General features: G+C 41.7%; 3 protein-coding genes across 3 annotated transcripts; 1 reads left to right on the top strand and 2 right to left on the bottom strand.

The window, feature by feature from the left end:
* Nucleotides 1-2,594: 2,594 nt before the first annotated feature.
* LOC109759060 (probable carboxylesterase 3) lies at nt 2,595-4,271 on the top strand. Its single transcript, XM_020317903.2, has one exon. The coding sequence runs from the start codon at nt 2,595-2,597 to the stop codon at nt 3,963-3,965; it is 1,371 nt and encodes a 456-aa protein (XP_020173492.1). The 3' UTR covers nt 3,966-4,271.
* An 8,238-nt stretch (nt 4,272-12,509) lies between these two features.
* On the bottom strand, nt 12,510-17,950 carry LOC141040607 (uncharacterized). Its single transcript, XM_073506719.1, has 3 exons — nt 16,632-17,950; nt 13,131-14,576; nt 12,510-12,660 (listed from the first exon to the last, which is right to left on the bottom strand). Exons 1-3 carry the CDS (start codon nt 17,948-17,950, stop codon nt 12,510-12,512), a joined length of 2,916 nt encoding a protein of 971 aa, XP_073362820.1.
* A 17-nt stretch (nt 17,951-17,967) lies between these two features.
* LOC141040606 (uncharacterized) lies at nt 17,968-19,002 on the bottom strand. Its single transcript, XM_073506718.1, has one exon. It carries the CDS (start codon nt 19,000-19,002, stop codon nt 17,968-17,970), a length of 1,035 nt encoding a protein of 344 aa, XP_073362819.1.
* Nucleotides 19,003-19,128: the final 126 nt, after the last annotated feature.

The raw sequence follows: 19,128 nt of genomic DNA, 5'->3' as shown, positions 1-19,128 counted from the left end.
ACATAGGTAAATTATGTGCTCCCTTTATCAAATAATACAGTATGCATTGGTTTTCGCAAACGTCAAACTTCACGAACTTTGGTAAAAGTTTATAAAGAAAGGTATATATATCTACAACATCCATTTATTTATTTACTCTGTATATAAGATTTGTCTTTAGTCAGACTTTGTAAAGTTTGACCAAATTAATGCAGTGAATCTAATGGTGTGGATTCAGTGTTCTAGATGCTTACACTATTTTATTGTAAAAAGCTGGTTAAGTTTATGTAATTTGACTTACAAAAATCTCATATGACCCACATTTTGGACCGGATGGAGCATAATTTTGCTTGAGTGTAGCCTGACGAGGGACATGGTACGCATACATTCCCGACAATATTTCCTAATAGTGGTCGATTTTTATTTTAGTTTTTGAGAGACTTTGTGAACAAACTCGAACGACATGAATCAGTAAAAAGAAATTACTAATTTTGTGTGACAAAACATAAATGTATGATTTGTTGTATATGTGTTGGCTCCCGAGTTCTTTCAAGAGAAAAACAAGTCCTTTCGCAATTGATTTCTTTAAAAATAGTTTGACCAACTTTATAGAAAAATAATAATATCTACTAGCCAAATAAATACAATGTGAGTATACATATTTCATACCCTCTCTATCCATAGATATACAGGACCTAATGCGTTTTCAAGGCTAACTTTGACCAAATTTTAGAACAATAATATATGACATGCAAGTTACACGAAGCATATTGTCAAATTCGGACGTGAAAGGAGCTTCCAATGATATAATTTTCACACTATACATCTCATATACTATTAACCTTATCAATAGTCAAAGGCAGTCTCGAAAAACACATTAGACCCTATATTTATGGACGGAGGGATTAAGAGATCTATTAATATTGATTTAGTAAGTGTTCGTTTTTTTCTATAAACATGGTCGAGTCAACTTAAGGAAGTATGAATGCATACCATAGTTAAAAGAAGAGACATTTACATTACTACCCATAGCTCGAACCCGCTACTCTCATTGACCCCTAATTTTCAGACCTACTCAGTTTTGCCCCTAATTCGTGGTGACGGTCTATTTTAGAAATGCCCCTGAGTAACGTTTCTATCAGGTATTCTTTGCTTTCCAAGCTTGGTGACGTTCCTCTGGAGCTGTTAGTGCTTTCCGTTCTTTTGTAGCATCCCTACAAATATTTATTCTCTCCGAAAACATAAACACCAAGAAACATGAATTGCCATCCATGGAGATCCTCAAGGATGTTACAAAATAATGGAAAACTCCGGCAACTACAGAGGAATGCCAGGAAGCTTTGAAAGTAGAGAAGACCTAAACGAAACATCACTCCGGGGTATTTCTATAAGACCACACAACGGAATAAGGGCAAAACGGAGTTGGTATGAGAATTAGGGGTAAACGTGAGTAACGAGTTTGAGTTAGGGGCAGAGATGAAACTGTCCCTTAAAAATTCGAAAACACTAACGCCCATACGTGTGGGCGTCTGGCAACTCGCCCACACGCATGGATCCTCGTCCAACCAATTCTGCATGAATCTTGGCGCGTTCTAATAGTTTTTGTGTGCCACGTAGGACTAAGCTGGTGTGTGGGCATTCATCCGGTCGTCCACACGTTCTTTTTCACCACACGGGGGGCTGGTGTGTGGGCGTTTAGCAATTCGCCCACACACCAGTTTTCACGCACGCAGAGGGGGTTGGTGTGTGGGTGTTTATCACTTCGCCCACACGCCGGCCCGTCTCCTCGCCCACACCCAAAGCTGGCAGTTGCCATGTGTTTCTGCAGGGTACATGGCAACTGCCCTAGCTTTGCTTGTAAGCAGATGGCAACACTCTTTTACCCGAGTTGCCATGTGTTTTTGCATGATACATGGCAACTGCCCTAGCGTGCACGTAAGCAGATGGCAACTCTTTCTTTTACATGGCAACTGCCCTAGTGTGCTTGTGAGCACATGGCAACTCTCTCTTTTTACCCGAACATGTTTTTTTGCCATGCCTTTTTGTAGTGCTACATGGCAACTGCCTAATGTTAGTGGGTGGCAATTCCTAAAGTTTTGAAATCATGGCAACTGCAGTAGACCAGACCATACATGGCAACTACAGTTGAGCAACCATGTCAACTGTAGTTGTCCGACATTGCAACCGAAGTTCAGCGACATGGCAACTGTAGTTGAACGAACATGGACGAGGGTCTGGACCATGGCAACTGCGGGACGCGTGGTGACTGTCACGCGGGGCGTGCGGGACCACGAGGTACGATGCCTGACAGTCGGGGCGTGTGGGCGTTATCTATTTCGCCCACACGCACGCGTGGGAGAGGGATCGGGAGGGGAAAAAAAGGTGTGTGGGCATTACTTGTTTTGCCCACACGTAGGTGTGTAGGCTGTTCCTTTTATACACCACACAAAATGTGTGGGCAGACCCTCTAACGCCCACACGTGTGACACTTATCGGGTCCTAAAAATTTATTTATTTATACCAAGTCAACACTGCATATACACTCAATCATCCTAGTAGCTAGATAAAACTGCCTCCACACACCAACTGCGGGATAGTAAGCTCCATCAAGCAGGATGCATGCAAACAAGAGTTCTCCACTGAGAAAGATGGATGACGGCGAGGCGGACCTCACCGTCGACCTGTATCCATTCATACGCGAATACAAAGGCGGCCGTGTGGAGCGCTTCCTGCGCAGCCCATTCGTGGCAGCGTCGGAGGACGCGGCTGCCAACCGTGGCGTGGCAACGAGGGACGTCGTCGTCGACGAAAACACCGGAGTATCGGCACGCCTGTTTCTTCCCTCCAACGCAGCTGCCGCTGCTGCCACCGGCGGCGAGAGGCTCCCCGCCATCATGTACGTCCACGGCGGATCCTTCTGCACGGAGAGCGCCTTCTGCCGCACGTACAACAACTACGCCAGGTCACTCGCCGCGCGCGCCGGGGCGCTCGTCGTGTCCGTTGAGTACCGTCTCGCGCCGGAGCATCCCGTCCCTGCGGCCTACGACGATGCATGGGCGGCGCTCCAGTGGGTGGCGTCCGTCTCTGACCCCTGGCTCTCCGACTACGCCGACCCCGGGCGCACGTTCCTCGCCGGCGACAGCGCCGGCGGGAACATCGTCTACAACACGGCGGTGCGTGCGGCCAGCGGTGGTGGCACTGGAAACCACGTCGACATCGAGGGGCTTGTCATCGTGCACCCGTACTTCTGGGGCGTCGAGCGGCTGTCCAGCTCCGAGCTAGTCTGGGACGGGGTCGCCATGTTTACGCCCGAGTTCATCGACAGGGTCTGGCCGTTCGTTACGGCGGGCCGTCTCGAGAAGTACGATCGCCGGGTCAATCCTCTCGACGAGGAGGTCGCCTTGCTGACATGCCGGCGTGTGCTGGTCGCCGTCGCAGAGAAGGACAGCTTGCGTGACCGCGGGCGCCGGCTAGCGGCCCGCGTGCGTGACTGCTGCGCGTGGGCGGATGATGAGAACGCGGTGACATTGGTGGAGTCGGAGGGCGAAGACCATGGCTTCCACCTGTACAACCCACTCCGTGCGACGAGCAAGGTTCTCATGGAGGCCATAGTGCAGTTCATCAACCAGCCCACCGCCATGCCATTGCCGGCCGCTTTGCTGCCGGAGCTGCACGAGCTGCATGCATGCGGTGGTAACAAGAAGCCATCTGCTGGTGACATGGGCTCATGCTTCCCTATGCTAGGCGTGCCTACTAGGCCGTATATGGACGTATTTGGTTATGGCATGGCCATGAAAGCTTCGAGTGTCCCACAAGGTATGACACGTACTAGCTGCTTACACATTGGTGGACTGGGGAGAAGAGCATCCAAGACTAGATACGGGTTACCTTTGAGCCATGCCATCAGGCATGACAAGACCAACATGAGGTTCTCGTTCTCAGCATCAACAGCTCCGGGGAGTTGTGTTTTTCACAACTTCATCTAGTGGACGATGGTGTACAACTCTACATGCATCCAGGATTCCAGGTGTCAGAAGGTCGGGGACAACGGTTGTGCATGCTCGAGCGTAAGTGCAAGTAAGAATATTACAGGGAAGGTACGTAAAAGGTTATACCAAGACCCCTATATATCCACCACACCACCAGCTGCTTTGGACCAAAGAAATATATGTTGTGTATGTTTTTTTTTGCGTGGTGTATGCTCTTCTTTCTTATAAACTATGTATGTAAGATCGCTGTATGAATAACGTACTATTAGTGTATGAGATTGTCATACATCGAGTTTGTACAAATTTTGTACTCTACTCCTCAACATCTGTACAACCCCCTCCGTTCCAGAATATAAAATGTATTAATTTTCGTGCAAATCAAACTCGTGTATGTTTGATCAAATACACAACAAAATATCAACATATACAGTAGAAAATAAATAAAATATGAAAATACTTTTTGTGATGCATCTAATGATACAAAATTTGGTATAATAGATATTCATATTTTTTTCTAAAACTTGATCAAACATGCACATGTTTGACTTTTGAAAAGACTAATACACTATATATTTTTGAACGGAGGGAGTAGCACACACCTACAACGGACATGCAACTGACATGGCATTTTGTATGGAATACAAAATGCAACTATCCCCAACCATTGAGCCACACCATAAGCGGATTTGGAACTGTGTTTTTTCTAATATATATATATATATATATATATATATATATATATATATATATATATATATATATATATATATACAGCTATTACACCACTCTTATTTGCACACAGTCGGCGGATGTTTAACTAGGGTTGGTGTTTTTGAAAAAAAATAAAATGCAACTGTCACCCCAACCATTAGTTCCACGCGCCTGCCGGATGTGCAACTCATGGTACATATTTAAGTGAAAACCTAAAATGAAACTATACGCGCAACCCCCCGGGTTCACGGCCAGCAAGTGTCCAAATGGGCTTCATATGTCTAAAAAGATAATAAAATGCAATTGTTGTCATGGTCAACACATCACGAAAATCTTAATAAACATAAATAGAAATGAAGACAGCAAAAAAGATGTTCTCCAATAACACAAAGATTATTTTGTGCAATTATGGTCTTCAAAACTCCTCTATAAATATGTGGCCCTAAAAATCAAAACTAACAATTACTTCGGGGTGCATAATTTAACTTTTGTAAATTTTGTTTTAAAATAACTACACTAAGTAAGAAAGATGAATTGTACCACATAGAAAAAACAAAATTTTGAAAACTTAAATCAAGTTAAAATAACTTAATAGATACAAAAATCCGATGAATAGGTTTAGTGAAGTGTTGTGACCTGGCTTACAAGCCCCTTTAAATGAAAGACAAACTTGCATGAATCTCGACATGAGATCGACACTTCTATATGTCAACAGAGAAATGTGTCAAATGCAAATAAAATATATGATAACTAATTAAAACTATGTACATTAAAAATGCAGGGCTTGAAAGCCCCAGTTACTACTCCTTTGCAATAACACGAAACTGATTGGATACAAAAACTTATGAATGACCACTGAGAACAAAATATAAAAATCCAACAAATCAATAAGCATATAGTACTCTCTCCATTCGTATAAATTTTATCATAAGTCAAAGTTTTCTATGTGTGACCAAGTTTTGGAGAGGATAATCAGCATTGTCATATTAAATAAATACACTGTGAAAACATGGTTTATGATGGACCTAGTAATGATGATTCAGAATATTATGAACAATAAAAAAGTATTGTGCCCGTATGCATGCACAAAGAATGAATATCATAGACTACAGACGCAGGTAAACACATCCAATATCAGAATAAGGAACTACTTAACTAGACCTCCCAACCACTATCAATTTAGGCAAACATGGCCGTTCATCTCCCCTCTTGTTTTTTTTTTTGCAGGGCCATCTCCCCTCTTGTTGAGAGAGAAGAAATGAATAAAAATAAAACACAGTAAAACTTATGAAAATAACTTAGGATATTACATTAGAACTACTTTGGAAAAGAGCCCTATAAGAGAGGCGATATAGCCCGAAATACGAGCCCAACCCAGATTGGAAAAAAGCAAACACACAAAACCCACTCCCCATTGGCCCAACATACATGGGAAACAAACAAAATAAACAACAACTCCACAAGCGCGCTGACCCTCTTATATAGACAAGAAACAACAAATAAAATTAGCTCATGCACAGATCTTGATGTTCTAGATCCAACAATTATATATGTGACTAGGATTTCACTATTTATCAGGTGACTAAGAATTATCAAATACATTTTGGATAGGATCAGCTACAAAAAGCAAAATATGTGCAATTTCGTGTATCAAAAAACGCAAGTGCAATAATAAGGAAAAATACAACCACAAAAAAATCACACAAAGTCTACGAAAATGAGAATCGAAGTCTTGACATTAAATTTAAACCAAATGGACATACCCATTTTTTATTATATACTATGTAAAACACAGAGACAAATTAAGTTTGAAAACATTTTTTCTGTAGACAAATACACATTTAATTCAAAGCTATAGATAACAAAAACAATTGCACAATGTTAGTACCAAAGCAGCACCAAGTGAAACTATGAATGACCAAATGAATATGGTAGTTTGAGTTAGGTTCACAATTCGATCTCCTTGTGCTACAAAACATATTACATTTTCTTTTGAACTTTACAAAGCCTGATACGTTACATACAGTAAATGTACAAAAACCGAGGACCATAAAGGGAAGAAAAAAAACAACAAAACAGATTAAAAGCCTGCAATGGAAGGCGAAAAGCCCAGAAACACACGAAGGGTCAAGACAACATTCAGCCCATTACCCTATATATTTTTCAGGACCGGACTTGGATTATCTCTGGGACATGTTATCTTCGTATAGAGAAGCATGGGAGTCTGTACATTGGTGTGTGACTACCATATGGCTTGTAAAGCAAATGGGTGATGATGTTTCTCTAATTTCTAGGACGATTGTCGGCTGCGTTCTTCTTCTCCAATGGCTACTTCACCGATGGTCGGTCGTATGTCACCATAGATGTTTATGTTCTTTAGTTTTCTTCCTTTGTGTAGGTTGTATATTTCTGTCAATACTAGCAAATCGGACCTTGCGTTGCAACTGAAGAAAAGATAATAATAATCTCCAACGATCATAACCATATTTTGCTGCATCACCAAGAGACACTATCACTCTCATTTTCGTGAAAACGTGAACAATTTTTGAAAAACATGATCATTTTTTAAAACTTGTTAACATATATGAAATCATGAACATGTTTACAGATTTTCAAACATTTTCTAAAATCATGGAACAAATTGAATTCATGAACATTTTATACTATTTGCAACCATACTTATAAAAAATTGTGAACATTTTAAAAGAATATTCTTGACTAGGCGAACATTCTAAAATTGATGAACATTTTTTTGTAAATTGGTGGAACAAATTTTGATATCCACCAACATTTTCTTGATTTAACGAACATTTTTTGAAATGCATGATCATTTTTTGAATCCTCGAACATTTTCTGAATCAATAAATTATTTTTAAGACATTAACAGATTTATGTTTTATGATATTTTCCAATTCATAAAAAAATTGAATAATAAAAATTTTGTTCAGTTTCAATAATATTTTTTAATGCATGCACTTTTTAAAAAATAACAAACATTCTTCAATTTCCCGAACAGTTGTTTTACAAATTGTAAATGTGTTTTGAATAAGCAAATATTTTTAAAGATCGCGAACATTTTTCTGAACCCATTGATACTTATGAATCATTAAATATTTCAACATCATAATTTTTTAAATTATGGAACTTTCTAAATATATAAATTATTTAAGGTACAAATAATAATAGAAAAAATAAAACGATAATTTAAGACAAAGTATTGTAAACAGGCTGCCCGGACATGGGCCAGCCCAAACAGGCGCGCTATGTCTTATCGTAGCGTACAGAGTGCAGTATGGAACTGTCCTACTGCATGGCCCGTCCCAGGCGGGTATTCCCCTGTGTGAAACGTTTTTTCATTATTTATAAATGGCATCAGTGGGTAATATTTTACAACTTTGCTGGCAATTTTGGTGATGTACCACCAAAAGCAATAGCCCCTTCATTATTACAGTTTTGCTAAGTCTTAATCGATTGAGGCTTTGTTATGTCCTAATCGATGCTATAGTCCTTTAATCTTGCATGGAGATTCATACAGATTTTTTTAGTTTTTCATTTATCTTATATACTGTAACATTTAACCGAGACTTGGTTAAGTCTCAGTCAATTGAGACCTAGCCATACCTGTATCATTAGGTATAGATTTGCAACTGGTCTATGTACACGCTTCAGTTCATGAACATTTTTGAATAATCAAAATTTTGTTCAATTTCGTTAATATTTTTAAAAAACGATTTTTAAAAAAATCAGTAACATTTTTCAATTTCCCGAACATTTAGTTTCCAAATTGCAAACATTTTTATAACATGCAAACATTCTTTCGAAAATTTCAAACATTTTGTGAATCCACAAACATTTATGAATCATTAAACATTTTATTTGAAATCATCATTCTTTGTTCAATTTAACAATTTTAATACACGAACGTTTTAAAAAATCAGGACAATTTTTTTGTCGAATAGTTGTTTTTCCAAATTGTGAACATTTTTTGAATATGCAAAAAAATTTAAAAATCGCGGACATTTTCTGCAGCCACAAACAATTATGAATCATTAAACATTTTATATAAAAGTCATCAATTTATAAAATTTTGGAACTTTTTTTAATTCCTATATTATTTAAAGTAGAAAAAAAGACAAAAATGAAAACAATAACTTAAAAACCAAATTTTAAAAATAGGCAGCCCGGACATGGGCCGGCCCAAAAAGGTGTGCTGTGTCGTCTCCCAGCGTACAGAGCGTAGTATAGAATGTTTCTACTGCATGGGTCGGGAAAGGCGGGTATTCCCCTGTGTGAAACCTTTTTTATATTTATAAATGGCATCGGTGGTAATATTTTATAACTTTTGGGGCAATTTCTTTTACGTACGACCAGAAGCAATAGCCCCTTTATTATTACAGTTTTGCTAAATGTTAATGAATTAGAGACTTTGTTATGTCTTAGTCATTGCTATTTTTCTTTGATCTTGCATGGAGATTCGTATAAAAAAATTCTTCAGTTTAATCACTTGACTCAGACTTAGTTAAGCTCAGTCGATTGAGACCTAACCACACCCTCATTATTAGGTATAGACTAGTAAACATGTCCGTGCGGAGAAAGAAATACCACAAGTCTTTAGCTCAATGAGCATGGCTCAAGACCCCCTCACCAAACACATACATTCCATGTCCTCTTCCAACACGATTCCCGCTCGCCGCTTACCCTCCTTCCGGCCCTCGCCGATGGTGAGCACGTTATCTATCTAATCACAACGCATCCAAATATGGTCAACCCCAAAGTGACGAGTTCGACGCAAGCCGGCTAACTAACATCAACGCCCTTCTGGCGTGACTTCCAGACACTTTACGCACAACCACGGCAAATGCTCTCCGGCGCATGTGTGACGTTGTTTCTTCACTAACTATTATATGAAAATTGTAAATTTCGAAGCACATCTCATGTATAGTTTAGCAAATCTGTCGGACGATTTTCAAAATTTCTATAAAATGTAACCCGTAAGGTTGTACTTTTCTCATTTTGTAAAAAGATTAACCTTTTCTTGTTGAATTCACATGAACTACGATTAAAATGGTAATACTTTTTTCTCTTGTATGGTTACTTACTGGAGAGCACTGAACATAATAAATTTTGTAAGTTCCAACCCTACAAGACATGAAACTGAAACTGGCGTAGTCTTTTGTCCGCCAGTCTACCAGACTATGCTCTAATAGGTCGGGGATGACGTGGCCACACGCGAAGTGAGCAACAAGGTAGCCGAGGATAGTGTGGAGGGGAGGGGCAGAGTGGTGGCTGCACTTGCTAATGCCAAACTTTCTCACATCCAGTGTTGTAGGAAGCTCCCTGCCTGGTCATGTTCTTCTGATTGAAGTTTGATGTTGCCCTGAATATAAGTGGAACGGTGAGAAATGCAGTTACTTTCCAGTCCCTGTTGTATTCAAGTTTGTCACATCGATAGAGCATAGTCATAAATACTCACTCTCTCAAAAGGAGTCGAATTTAGGGGCCAAATAATTTCAGATTCGGGGAAAAAATCATAGAAGAATGTTTTGCCATGAATCCTACGGCCCCTTGTTGTCTTCAAGCTCCTTCACCACAAAACAATAAAGACCAGAAATCAAGGGAGATATCATAATCTGTGCTATACTAATCCTAATCCTCCTCTGCGAGAAGCCAGCAGCTTCCTCTGCCTGTGGAGCGCCACACACAAGAACACGGACGCTGGCCGGCGCACATCACACACCCACAGCAGACAGGCGCAAGCACAACACGAACGCTACGTTCTATAAAACCCGTGCAACTGCACGGGCTAGCTTTTTAAACCAATACATCAACTAAACCTTTTCGAAAAAAGAATTGCGTGTGAAAACTTGCACTAATGATGAATACAGAGGCTTGGTGATAAGCTCTTGAAAGTAATTATTCCAAACTACAGTTTGTTTTGTGTCGTGTGCATCAGAAAATGCTTATATTTCATTGTACAACAGATGCAACACCAAAAATGTAAAAATTGCTTAGACATCCTGAAGAAGAACCAATATGTTACTCCCTCCGTCCCAAAATAAGTTGAGTCACTTATTTTGCAACGGACGGAGTATATAACTAACACTCTGAATATAAGTAAGAAATTAATAGATTCAATCATTTAACATTTCTCTTATTGTTTCTTTTGAGAGAGTTCCGGTTAAGCATATGTTTTTTACTAATCTTAGATGAACTATGTAAGCATGTCAAAAAAGCTTTGAATTTCATTTTCTTTAATATCACTGCGTCTATCTACAGAGACAAAACCAAATGGGAACACGATATGACTTGAATTTGTTTCCCATGCAATAGTCGTATTTTGTCATTTGTTTTATCCACTCAGGCACCACTTAACTTTTCCCAATGACCGTGCAACAAAGTTCTGGTCTGTATGACCCTACATCAATTCATCGTATAATTTTAAGAGTATATATGTCCACATGGTCTACCGTATATTTTTCTCTCAAAAATTAAATAAATAAAAAACTACCAACTTATATATTTCTTATTCCTCTCATCTAAGAGTCACTTGGAAAATGATCTAAGTTGGTAAAAAAACATGTAGTGATTAAAGAATGTACATAGGCGGATAATTTAAGATGCAAATGACAACAGTCATGATCGATTCAGGTGATCAGTCAGGAGTGATTCTATTGCATTATTAATGGGAGATCACCTAATAGTCTATCACATGATACGATAACTTTCTTAGGAAAACTACCAGGCCATTTTAGGTATGAAAGGAAGGATAGTTCTTCACTTGTTCGCTTCACCAAAAAGTCAAAGGTCTGCAGAAAATAGAAATCACACTGGTTAATGTATTTGAAAATATAATTATAACTGTCGGGAACAATAGTATTCAGATGTTATAATAAAGTCAAACAAAACACTGCAATAGTTTTCTCAAATATAGTATTATAAACAGAGATTAAAAAAGTTGCAATATATCTATATAAACCATGCATGTCGTATCGTACTAACAAACATATGAACAACCATGAGCTATGAGTTATCTCAATGTTTGTATTTTGAGTAACACATGGTTTCTTGGTACATACTCATTCTATATTATCCGGGCGTGACTGAAGATAGCACACAACATATGATACCGTAAGTTTGTAATTGATTATTGGATTCATCCTTTTCCATGCCAGACCTACACATAAATATCATGGCAACATACACATCTTGTTTTCTTTCAGATGGAAAGCCCCAACCATAATTAAATATTTGCGAATACAATACAGTATCAGATGTTTCGCTCTATGTAAGTCATGTCAGGTCTACTGAATAATGCACATTAAAACTTGATTATATAGCAATGTGTCGTACTATCATTGTAATTACTCTGAAACCACCATTCTGTCCAAAAACAATACTGCGTAGTCTTTATTTTTTGCGGGAAAACAATACTGCTTAGTGACCATGAGTTTCATAATATCTCAACTAATCAGATCAAAGTAACTCATGGGGTGCAATAGAAAATACCTCTAGATCTGGCAGGAATATGTGAGCGCTTAGCTTATCTAATACCAGAGAGACAGGTCAAATCCAAGTAGATCGCGCTTCAAAAAAAAAACCTGTGGTTGCTGCATGATCTTGATGTCCACTACAGCAGAAGTTCTTAACCTGCACAACATTAAGTATGTGATGAGCGAGGAGAGAGGAAGCTGAAGAGAGAGAGAGAGAGAGAGAGAGAGAGAGAGAGAACAGTAAGATGGATGCTTACACCGATCTGCTGCCGCGGCCTTCGATCCGCTGTCACCACGTGCCCTCACTTCGCCGTCGCCGCCGCAGGTCTCAAGAGGAATCTCACGCCACCGTCATCTCCTTGCCATCGTCCTCCACTGAGGAGGGGCAGCACTGCTCCCCTTCGTCGTCCTCGACTGCAGGAGGCTCCATCCCATCCTCCTTGTCCCCCTGCAGGATGAGATACGCATCGGCGCTGCCCCTCTTGTGCTGACTGCCCACCCGCACACGGCCACGCGACCTTCATCTAGCCACTTCTTGCCACCGTCGTCCACCGCATCCTGGATCTGATCGATCTGGAACTCGTCGAGATCGATGGCTGTATCTCACGAGCAGCTGCAGCTGGGTCTCACGCGAGGTGCGGCGGATCCTGCCGATCTCGTCTTGATTTGATTTGACGACCCATGATCGAGGAAGGACGCCGCAGAGTGGGAGACTGGGAGGGACGGCGGCGGTGGAGGGATGGAGGCGCGGCGGCGGAAGAAACCCTCAGGTTCTCGTGCGGGGCAGCAATTTCAGCTACGGGCGAGTCAGGGCTGCGTACAAACCGTTTCTTTCCACTTATAATCGTGGACTGTGGGTTGATTCTAAATAACTTCAGGGACTCTTTTGAAAAGTGCCACGACGGTGAATCCAATGGACTTTTTTTTTGCATTCAAACTCGAGAGCTTTATTCAACAAAACCAACTCCTAGCATCATCAGCCAAAAGGCTAGTGAGCAGGAAGGTTGGTCTATCATCAGTCCAACTTTCGGTGACTGTCAATGTGCTAGCTCGCTTTGCACAAAGATGGGCCGGTACATTGGCTGACCTCATTACATGTTGTATACAAAAATAATCAAAAGAGGAAGCTAGCTCTCCAATTTCTACTAGTACCGGTGCCACAACAGACCGACTATTGTGGCGAGAATTCCAGAGGTTCACCACCTCTAGGCAATCGGTTTCCATTATCACATGAGAGAAACCACGAAGCTTGGCAAAGATGACTCCATCTCTCAATGCTAGTGTCTCACCGATGAAAGGATCCGTGACCCCATGGTGGGGTTTTGACCATGCACCCAGCAAACTGGTGTTGGAGCGAGCAACTCCTCCCGCACCACATTTGTCCGTGTCCATACACATTGCCGCATCAGTGTTAACCTTTATTACGCCTGGATCAGGGGGTCTCCACCCATGGCCTGGCAGCACTGACGCACACGACCGCGGTATCTCCAAGACAGCCAAGTCTTCCTTGATGCGCTGAATCGTTGTAACCGGATCGAGTCTGTCACCATCATGTGTAATTCTATTCCTGGACTGCCATATCGCCCACATAACGGAAATCATCTGCGATCTCTGTACATCCGTGTATTTATCATCACACAATATGTCTCGCGACCAAGTTCCTGGGTGAAGACATGGCCGGACTACACCCAGCCATGAATAAGCCTCCGCCCAGAACATCTTTGCGTGCGAGCAATGCACTAGAGCGTGCATTAAATCCTCGTCCATAGCAAAACAAACTTTGCATCTGCCAAGTTGTTGTATATGCCTACGCCGTAAGGTACATTCATCCGGAAGAATATGTCGAACAACTCTCCACCAGAATACCCGAACTTTAGGCAGCACATTGAGCTTCCAAAGACGCTTCCACATCTGTCCATCAGTCTGTGAAGTGCTAAGAACCGTCCCTTCCTCTAGAGCTAAACGCTCGTTGCGAGTCACGAGAGCATGGTACGCAGATTTGACAGAGTAGTTGCCATTCTTTTCATGAGCCCAAGCAATAAAATCCTCTCCACCCCCATGTTGTAGTGGTATGTTGAGAATAGCATCAGCCTCCGGAGGGATAAAAACATTCCGTATCAGTTCCCGGTGCCAAGTCCAATTTTCGACATCAATCAACTCACTCACAGTAGCCAGTGTAGTACCTCCCGGCATCACCGACGGAATCAAAGAGTCAAGACCAGGGATCCACTTATCTTCCCAAATGGATATACTCTGGCCATTACCAACTCGTCTCAACAGCCCCGTCTGCAGCGCCTCCCGACCTGCAACGATTGCCCGCCAAACAGCCGATGAGGCTCGCGGCATCGAAGCCTGCATGAACTCACCATCAGGGAAATAACGGCCTTTCATGACACGGGCACATAGGTGTAGCGACCAGACCTCAAATGGCCTGTGCTGCTGTGCACCAGTGTCATCCCTGGATCAGTAATGCTGACACGCACAGTACAAATGGAGGATTTATAACAGAGTAGCAATCACACACTTATTACATCGAATATCTCCAAAGAGATTAAGTATGATAAATATGGCTTAAGGCCATCTAAAAACGATAACAGCGGAAGACTTGGAAGATAAGTGAGTCCATCAACTCCAGCGGCATCACTGAGTATAAGACTACGACCTAAGGCACCTTACTCGTCGTCTGAAAAGTCTGCAACATGAAACGTTGCAGCCCGAAAACGGGTCAGCACATAGAATATGCTGGCAAAGTAACACATAGAGAATAATGAACAATCATAATGCTATACTACATGCATATATGGCTGGTGTAAAGCTCTATGGTTACAGTTTTGCGAAAAGACAATTTTTCCCTACTTCAAAGGAATAAATTTTATTTAACTATCATGGTGGTTGTGAAACATTGAGATGGTTGACAGCATCTCAATCCCAATTAAGAATCATCATTAACCCAACAAAATTAATTAGAAGTAACATGGTGATGAGATTCAAATGATAATCCAGGTACTAGATACTCAAGTTGTCCATAACCGGGGACACGGCTAACCATGATTAGTTTGTACACTCTGCAGAGGTTTGCGCACTTTTCCCCACAAGACTCGATCGCCTCCGCTTGATTCTCGCACTGCACGATGTTTGAGAAACGGATGACCGAGACACAGTCTTTCAGGAACAATCACTCTTTACTCCGGGTGGACCGGTACACCTACTTTCCCCTACATCTGCTAGCCCACCTCTTCAAGAGATCATGTAACCTACTCAACTATGCTAGAGCCCATAATAGCTTGTGGCTGCACACGGAAGTTTCTAGCATGAATAATCTTATGATCCCTTTGAGCCTGGGTGGCGGTCCTTATACAAACAGACAACACTGGATTCTCCAGGTACCTCAATCCACCCAGATGTGAGTTTTAGTTGCCACCTTAGGTAAACCATTATTAACAATCTCACATCTGTCTTGAATATCTCTCAAACCCAATCCACGTCTACGAGCATAGCATGACAATATAATAGCAACGTAGAAGTAACTCCCAAGGGTTTGATAAATAAAACAGGTAATAGGTACTACCTCAACTACTTCCCAGTTCCCACAATTTAATTAGATCCTAATCATGCAATTGTTAGAGGAAAAGATCTAATGCAATAAAACTGGGTATGGAAGGTATGATCAAAGTGTTACTTGCCTTGCTGATGATCCGCAAAACCTAGCGATTCGAAGTAACAAGCGGCACACTCCGGGTACTCTATCGCAAACAAACAAGCAGACAATCAGTACTCATCTAATGCACAGGTAAAATTCGAATGAAAGATCCAACCAGAAAGTTCAACTTAAGAACTCCGGTTTGCAGAAAGAATCAATTCGAACGAAGCAACGAAAGTCAAACTGCGAAAGAAACAAGCTTCGTTTACTAATCTGGATCTAGGTCAAATTTTACAGTAGCAAAAACTTGTTTGAGTAGGTTAAACGGAAAGAGAATTTCGAGACGAAACTCTAGGCGCTTGAATCGCCTGATTCCGATAAACGAGCGAAAAGTTAAACAGAAACGAAGATTCGATCAGAAATCGAAATCTGAGATAATCGCGGAAAAATCTGACGAAAAAGAAAAACGGACGAACGGTTAAAGAACGGACGTTCGTTAACAGAGAAAATCCGATGAACACGTTCGTTAAAACGAACGGGTCGGTGAACGTTCACAAAATAACAAAACCGAAAAAAAACCGATCTAGGATTTATTATTAAAATGAAATATTTTTCCGGAGAGAAAATAATTAAAACCAAAATCCTCGTTTTATTATTTGATGAAAATCAAATATGAAAATTCAAGAAAATCCCCAACTCTCTCCGAGGGTCCTTGAGTTGCTTAGGATTTATCGAGGATTTGTCAAAATGCAATAAAATATGATATGCAATGATGATCTATGTATAACATACCAAATTGAAAATTTGGGATGTTACAATAGGGAATCTGGATTAGTTATGAATCGCCATCCATGTTTCCTTAGAAGAGCCAAGTTGAAGAGTTGTAGCTCACGAAACCCCATTCCACCTGAAGCTTTTGGGGATGCAAGTTCATCCCAAGATACCCAGTGCATCGACCGTCTATCAAGAGATCCACTCCACCAAAATCTCGCCATGCAAGACGTCAAATTCTTACAAACCTTCTTAGTCAGACGAAAACAACTCATGCTAAACGTGGGGATGGCTTGAATGATAGATTTCAAAAGTGTCTCTCTCCCAGCACAAGCTAGCAAGCGCTCCGCCCAACCATACATCTTACTCCTTGCTCTCTCCCCCATTTGTTCAAAAGTTCCGCTGGTGATCCTCCCAACTGCAGTAGGGAGACCCAAATATCTCTCTGTGAACGCTTCCACGAAAATCTGTAGAACTTGTTTAACCTCCACCCTCCTGGCTGATGGAGTATTAGGGGAGAAGAAAATTGCACTTTTTTCACGATTAACTGCCTGCCCAGAGCATGAGGCATAAATGAGCAAAATTTGGTTCAGTCTTTCTGCACTCTCTGTTGTTGCACTGATAAAGATGAGGCAATCATCAGCAAACAATAAATGATTTACCCATGGCACTCGGAAGGAAACACGGATCCCTCTATCAACATGTGCCCCTCCATAAAACTTGAGTAGAGATGTAAGTCCTTCAGCACAGAGTAGAAACAGAAAGGGCGACACAGGGTCCCCTTGCCGAAAACCCCTCGAGGGAATGAAATATGGTAGTAACTCGCCGTTGACACGAACTGTGAACCTGACCGAAGAAACACATTTCATGATTAGAAGAACAAAATTCAAACTGAAACCAAGTTTGACCATGATTGCTTCCAGATAATGCCATTCTACACGGTCGTAAGCTTTCATCATGTCCAACTTTACTGCACACGAGTAATTTTTTCCTTTCTTCCTCCTCCTCATCGCATGAACACTCTCGAATGCAACAAGCACATTGTCAGTTATCAAGCGACCGAGGATAAAAGCACTTTGATCCTCTCCCACTACTGTGTCCATCCATTCTCTAAGCCGGTTTGTAATCATTTTGGCAGCAATCTTATATGGCACCGGACACAACGAGATGGGACGATACTGCTTAATGGACTGGGGATGGCGTACCTTCGGTATTAACGTGATTGAAGTATCATTAAACCCCGGTGGAAGCTCCCCTCCATTAACAAAATCCAATATGGCTGGAACAAGATCACCCTGAATTAGTTCCCAATGCCTCTGGAAAAAACCCGCTGTAAATCCATCGACTCCCGGAGCTTTGGACGGCGCCATCTGAAACAGGGCTGCCCTCACCTCGTCAGCCACATACGGCTTGTCCAGGACACCCTTTCCGGGACGTACTGCAGTAGTGTATCCATAGGATTATATCCTTGGGAAGTATACAACTCTTGATAAAACGACTGAACCTCGGCTTTGTCATCTTCATCCATTGCACAAACAGAACCGTCCTCACGCTGAAGATGTGAGAGCCGATTCATTCTCTTCCGCTGAGCTGCTTGAGCCTGATAATACTTCGTATTTATGTCGCCTTCACGCAGCCAAGGAACTCGTGATCGCTGTCGCATCCACACTTCTTCCTGACGAAGTGCTTCGCGAAGCTTAATTACAGTAGCCTTCTCTTCATTAGACGGCCCCCTTCCGACTGTTTGTGCACGCAGCAGCTCGAGCTTTTTCTGAAGTTTTTTAACTGTTTTCGCCAAGCACCCAAACTCACGTGCCCCCCATGTACCCAGCTCCACTTGCATGCACTGCAAAGTGGCTGAGATCGAAGCAAGTCCCTGTCCTGAATGATTTTTGCGCCACAAATCTGCAACAATTCTATCATAATCAACATGGGATTGCCACACGTTCTCATAACGAAACTGACGTGGACCTCTTCTATCAACTGAAACTCGAGTCTCCACAAACACAAAGCAATGATCTGATTCTATAGCACTTATGTGACGTACACGGGCTAGCTCAAAGTGCTGCAAGAATTCAGAATTAGCTACACCTCGATCGATCCTAGCTTTTACATTAGCAGAACCCGCCTGTCTGTTATCCCAAGTGTAAGGTACACCTGAATAACCCAAATCCTGCATGGCACAATCATCCAACACCTCCCGAAATGCACGCATTTGACTCTCTGGTCTAGGTGATCGACTGAAGTGCTCTGTTCCATACAACGTTTCGTTGAAATCCCCCACACACAACCATGCTTGATGTTGAATGGCATGTAGAGTGCGGAGACACCGCCAGCTATGATGTCTGTCCTCACTCCGCGGGGCTCCATAGAACCCCGTAAATCTCCAATCAGGAGAGTTATGATCAGCTTTCCGGACCATCGCATCGATATGTCCCGAACTGAAGTTTTTTAACTCCACAACAACTTCATTAGACCAAAAAAGTCCAATTCCACCACTGAGCCCAAAACTATCCACTGCAAAGCAACCCGCCAAACCAAGAGTATG

Source organism: Aegilops tauschii, chromosome 2 (assembly GCF_002575655.3).
Source record: "Aegilops tauschii subsp. strangulata cultivar AL8/78 chromosome 2, Aet v6.0, whole genome shotgun sequence".
Lineage (NCBI taxonomy): Eukaryota > Viridiplantae > Streptophyta > Magnoliopsida > Poales > Poaceae > Aegilops > Aegilops tauschii.
This window is presented reverse-complemented; position numbering and strand designations above follow the sequence as displayed.

Excerpts from the sequence above, each read along its gene's own strand:
- LOC109759060 (XM_020317903.2), top strand. The coding sequence starts at position 2,595 with ATGCATGCAAACAAGAGTTCTCCACTGAGAAAGATGGATGACGGCGAG.
- LOC141040607 (XM_073506719.1), bottom strand. The coding sequence starts at position 17,950 with ATGGCGCCGTCCAAAGCTCCGGGAGTCGATGGATTTACAGCGGGTTTT. Across the intron at positions 14,577-16,631 it reads TTCATAACTAATCCAGATTC|CCTATGTGCCCGTGTCATGA; the intron begins CCTATTGTAACA and ends CTGGTCGCTACA. Across the intron at positions 12,661-13,130 it reads GCTGATGATGCTAGGAGTTG|TCAGCACAAGAGGGGCAGCG; the intron begins GTTTTGTTGAAT and ends GCGGGTGGGCAG.
- LOC141040606 (XM_073506718.1), bottom strand. The coding sequence starts at position 19,002 with ATGGTCCGGAAAGCTGATCATAACTCTCCTGATTGGAGATTTACGGGG.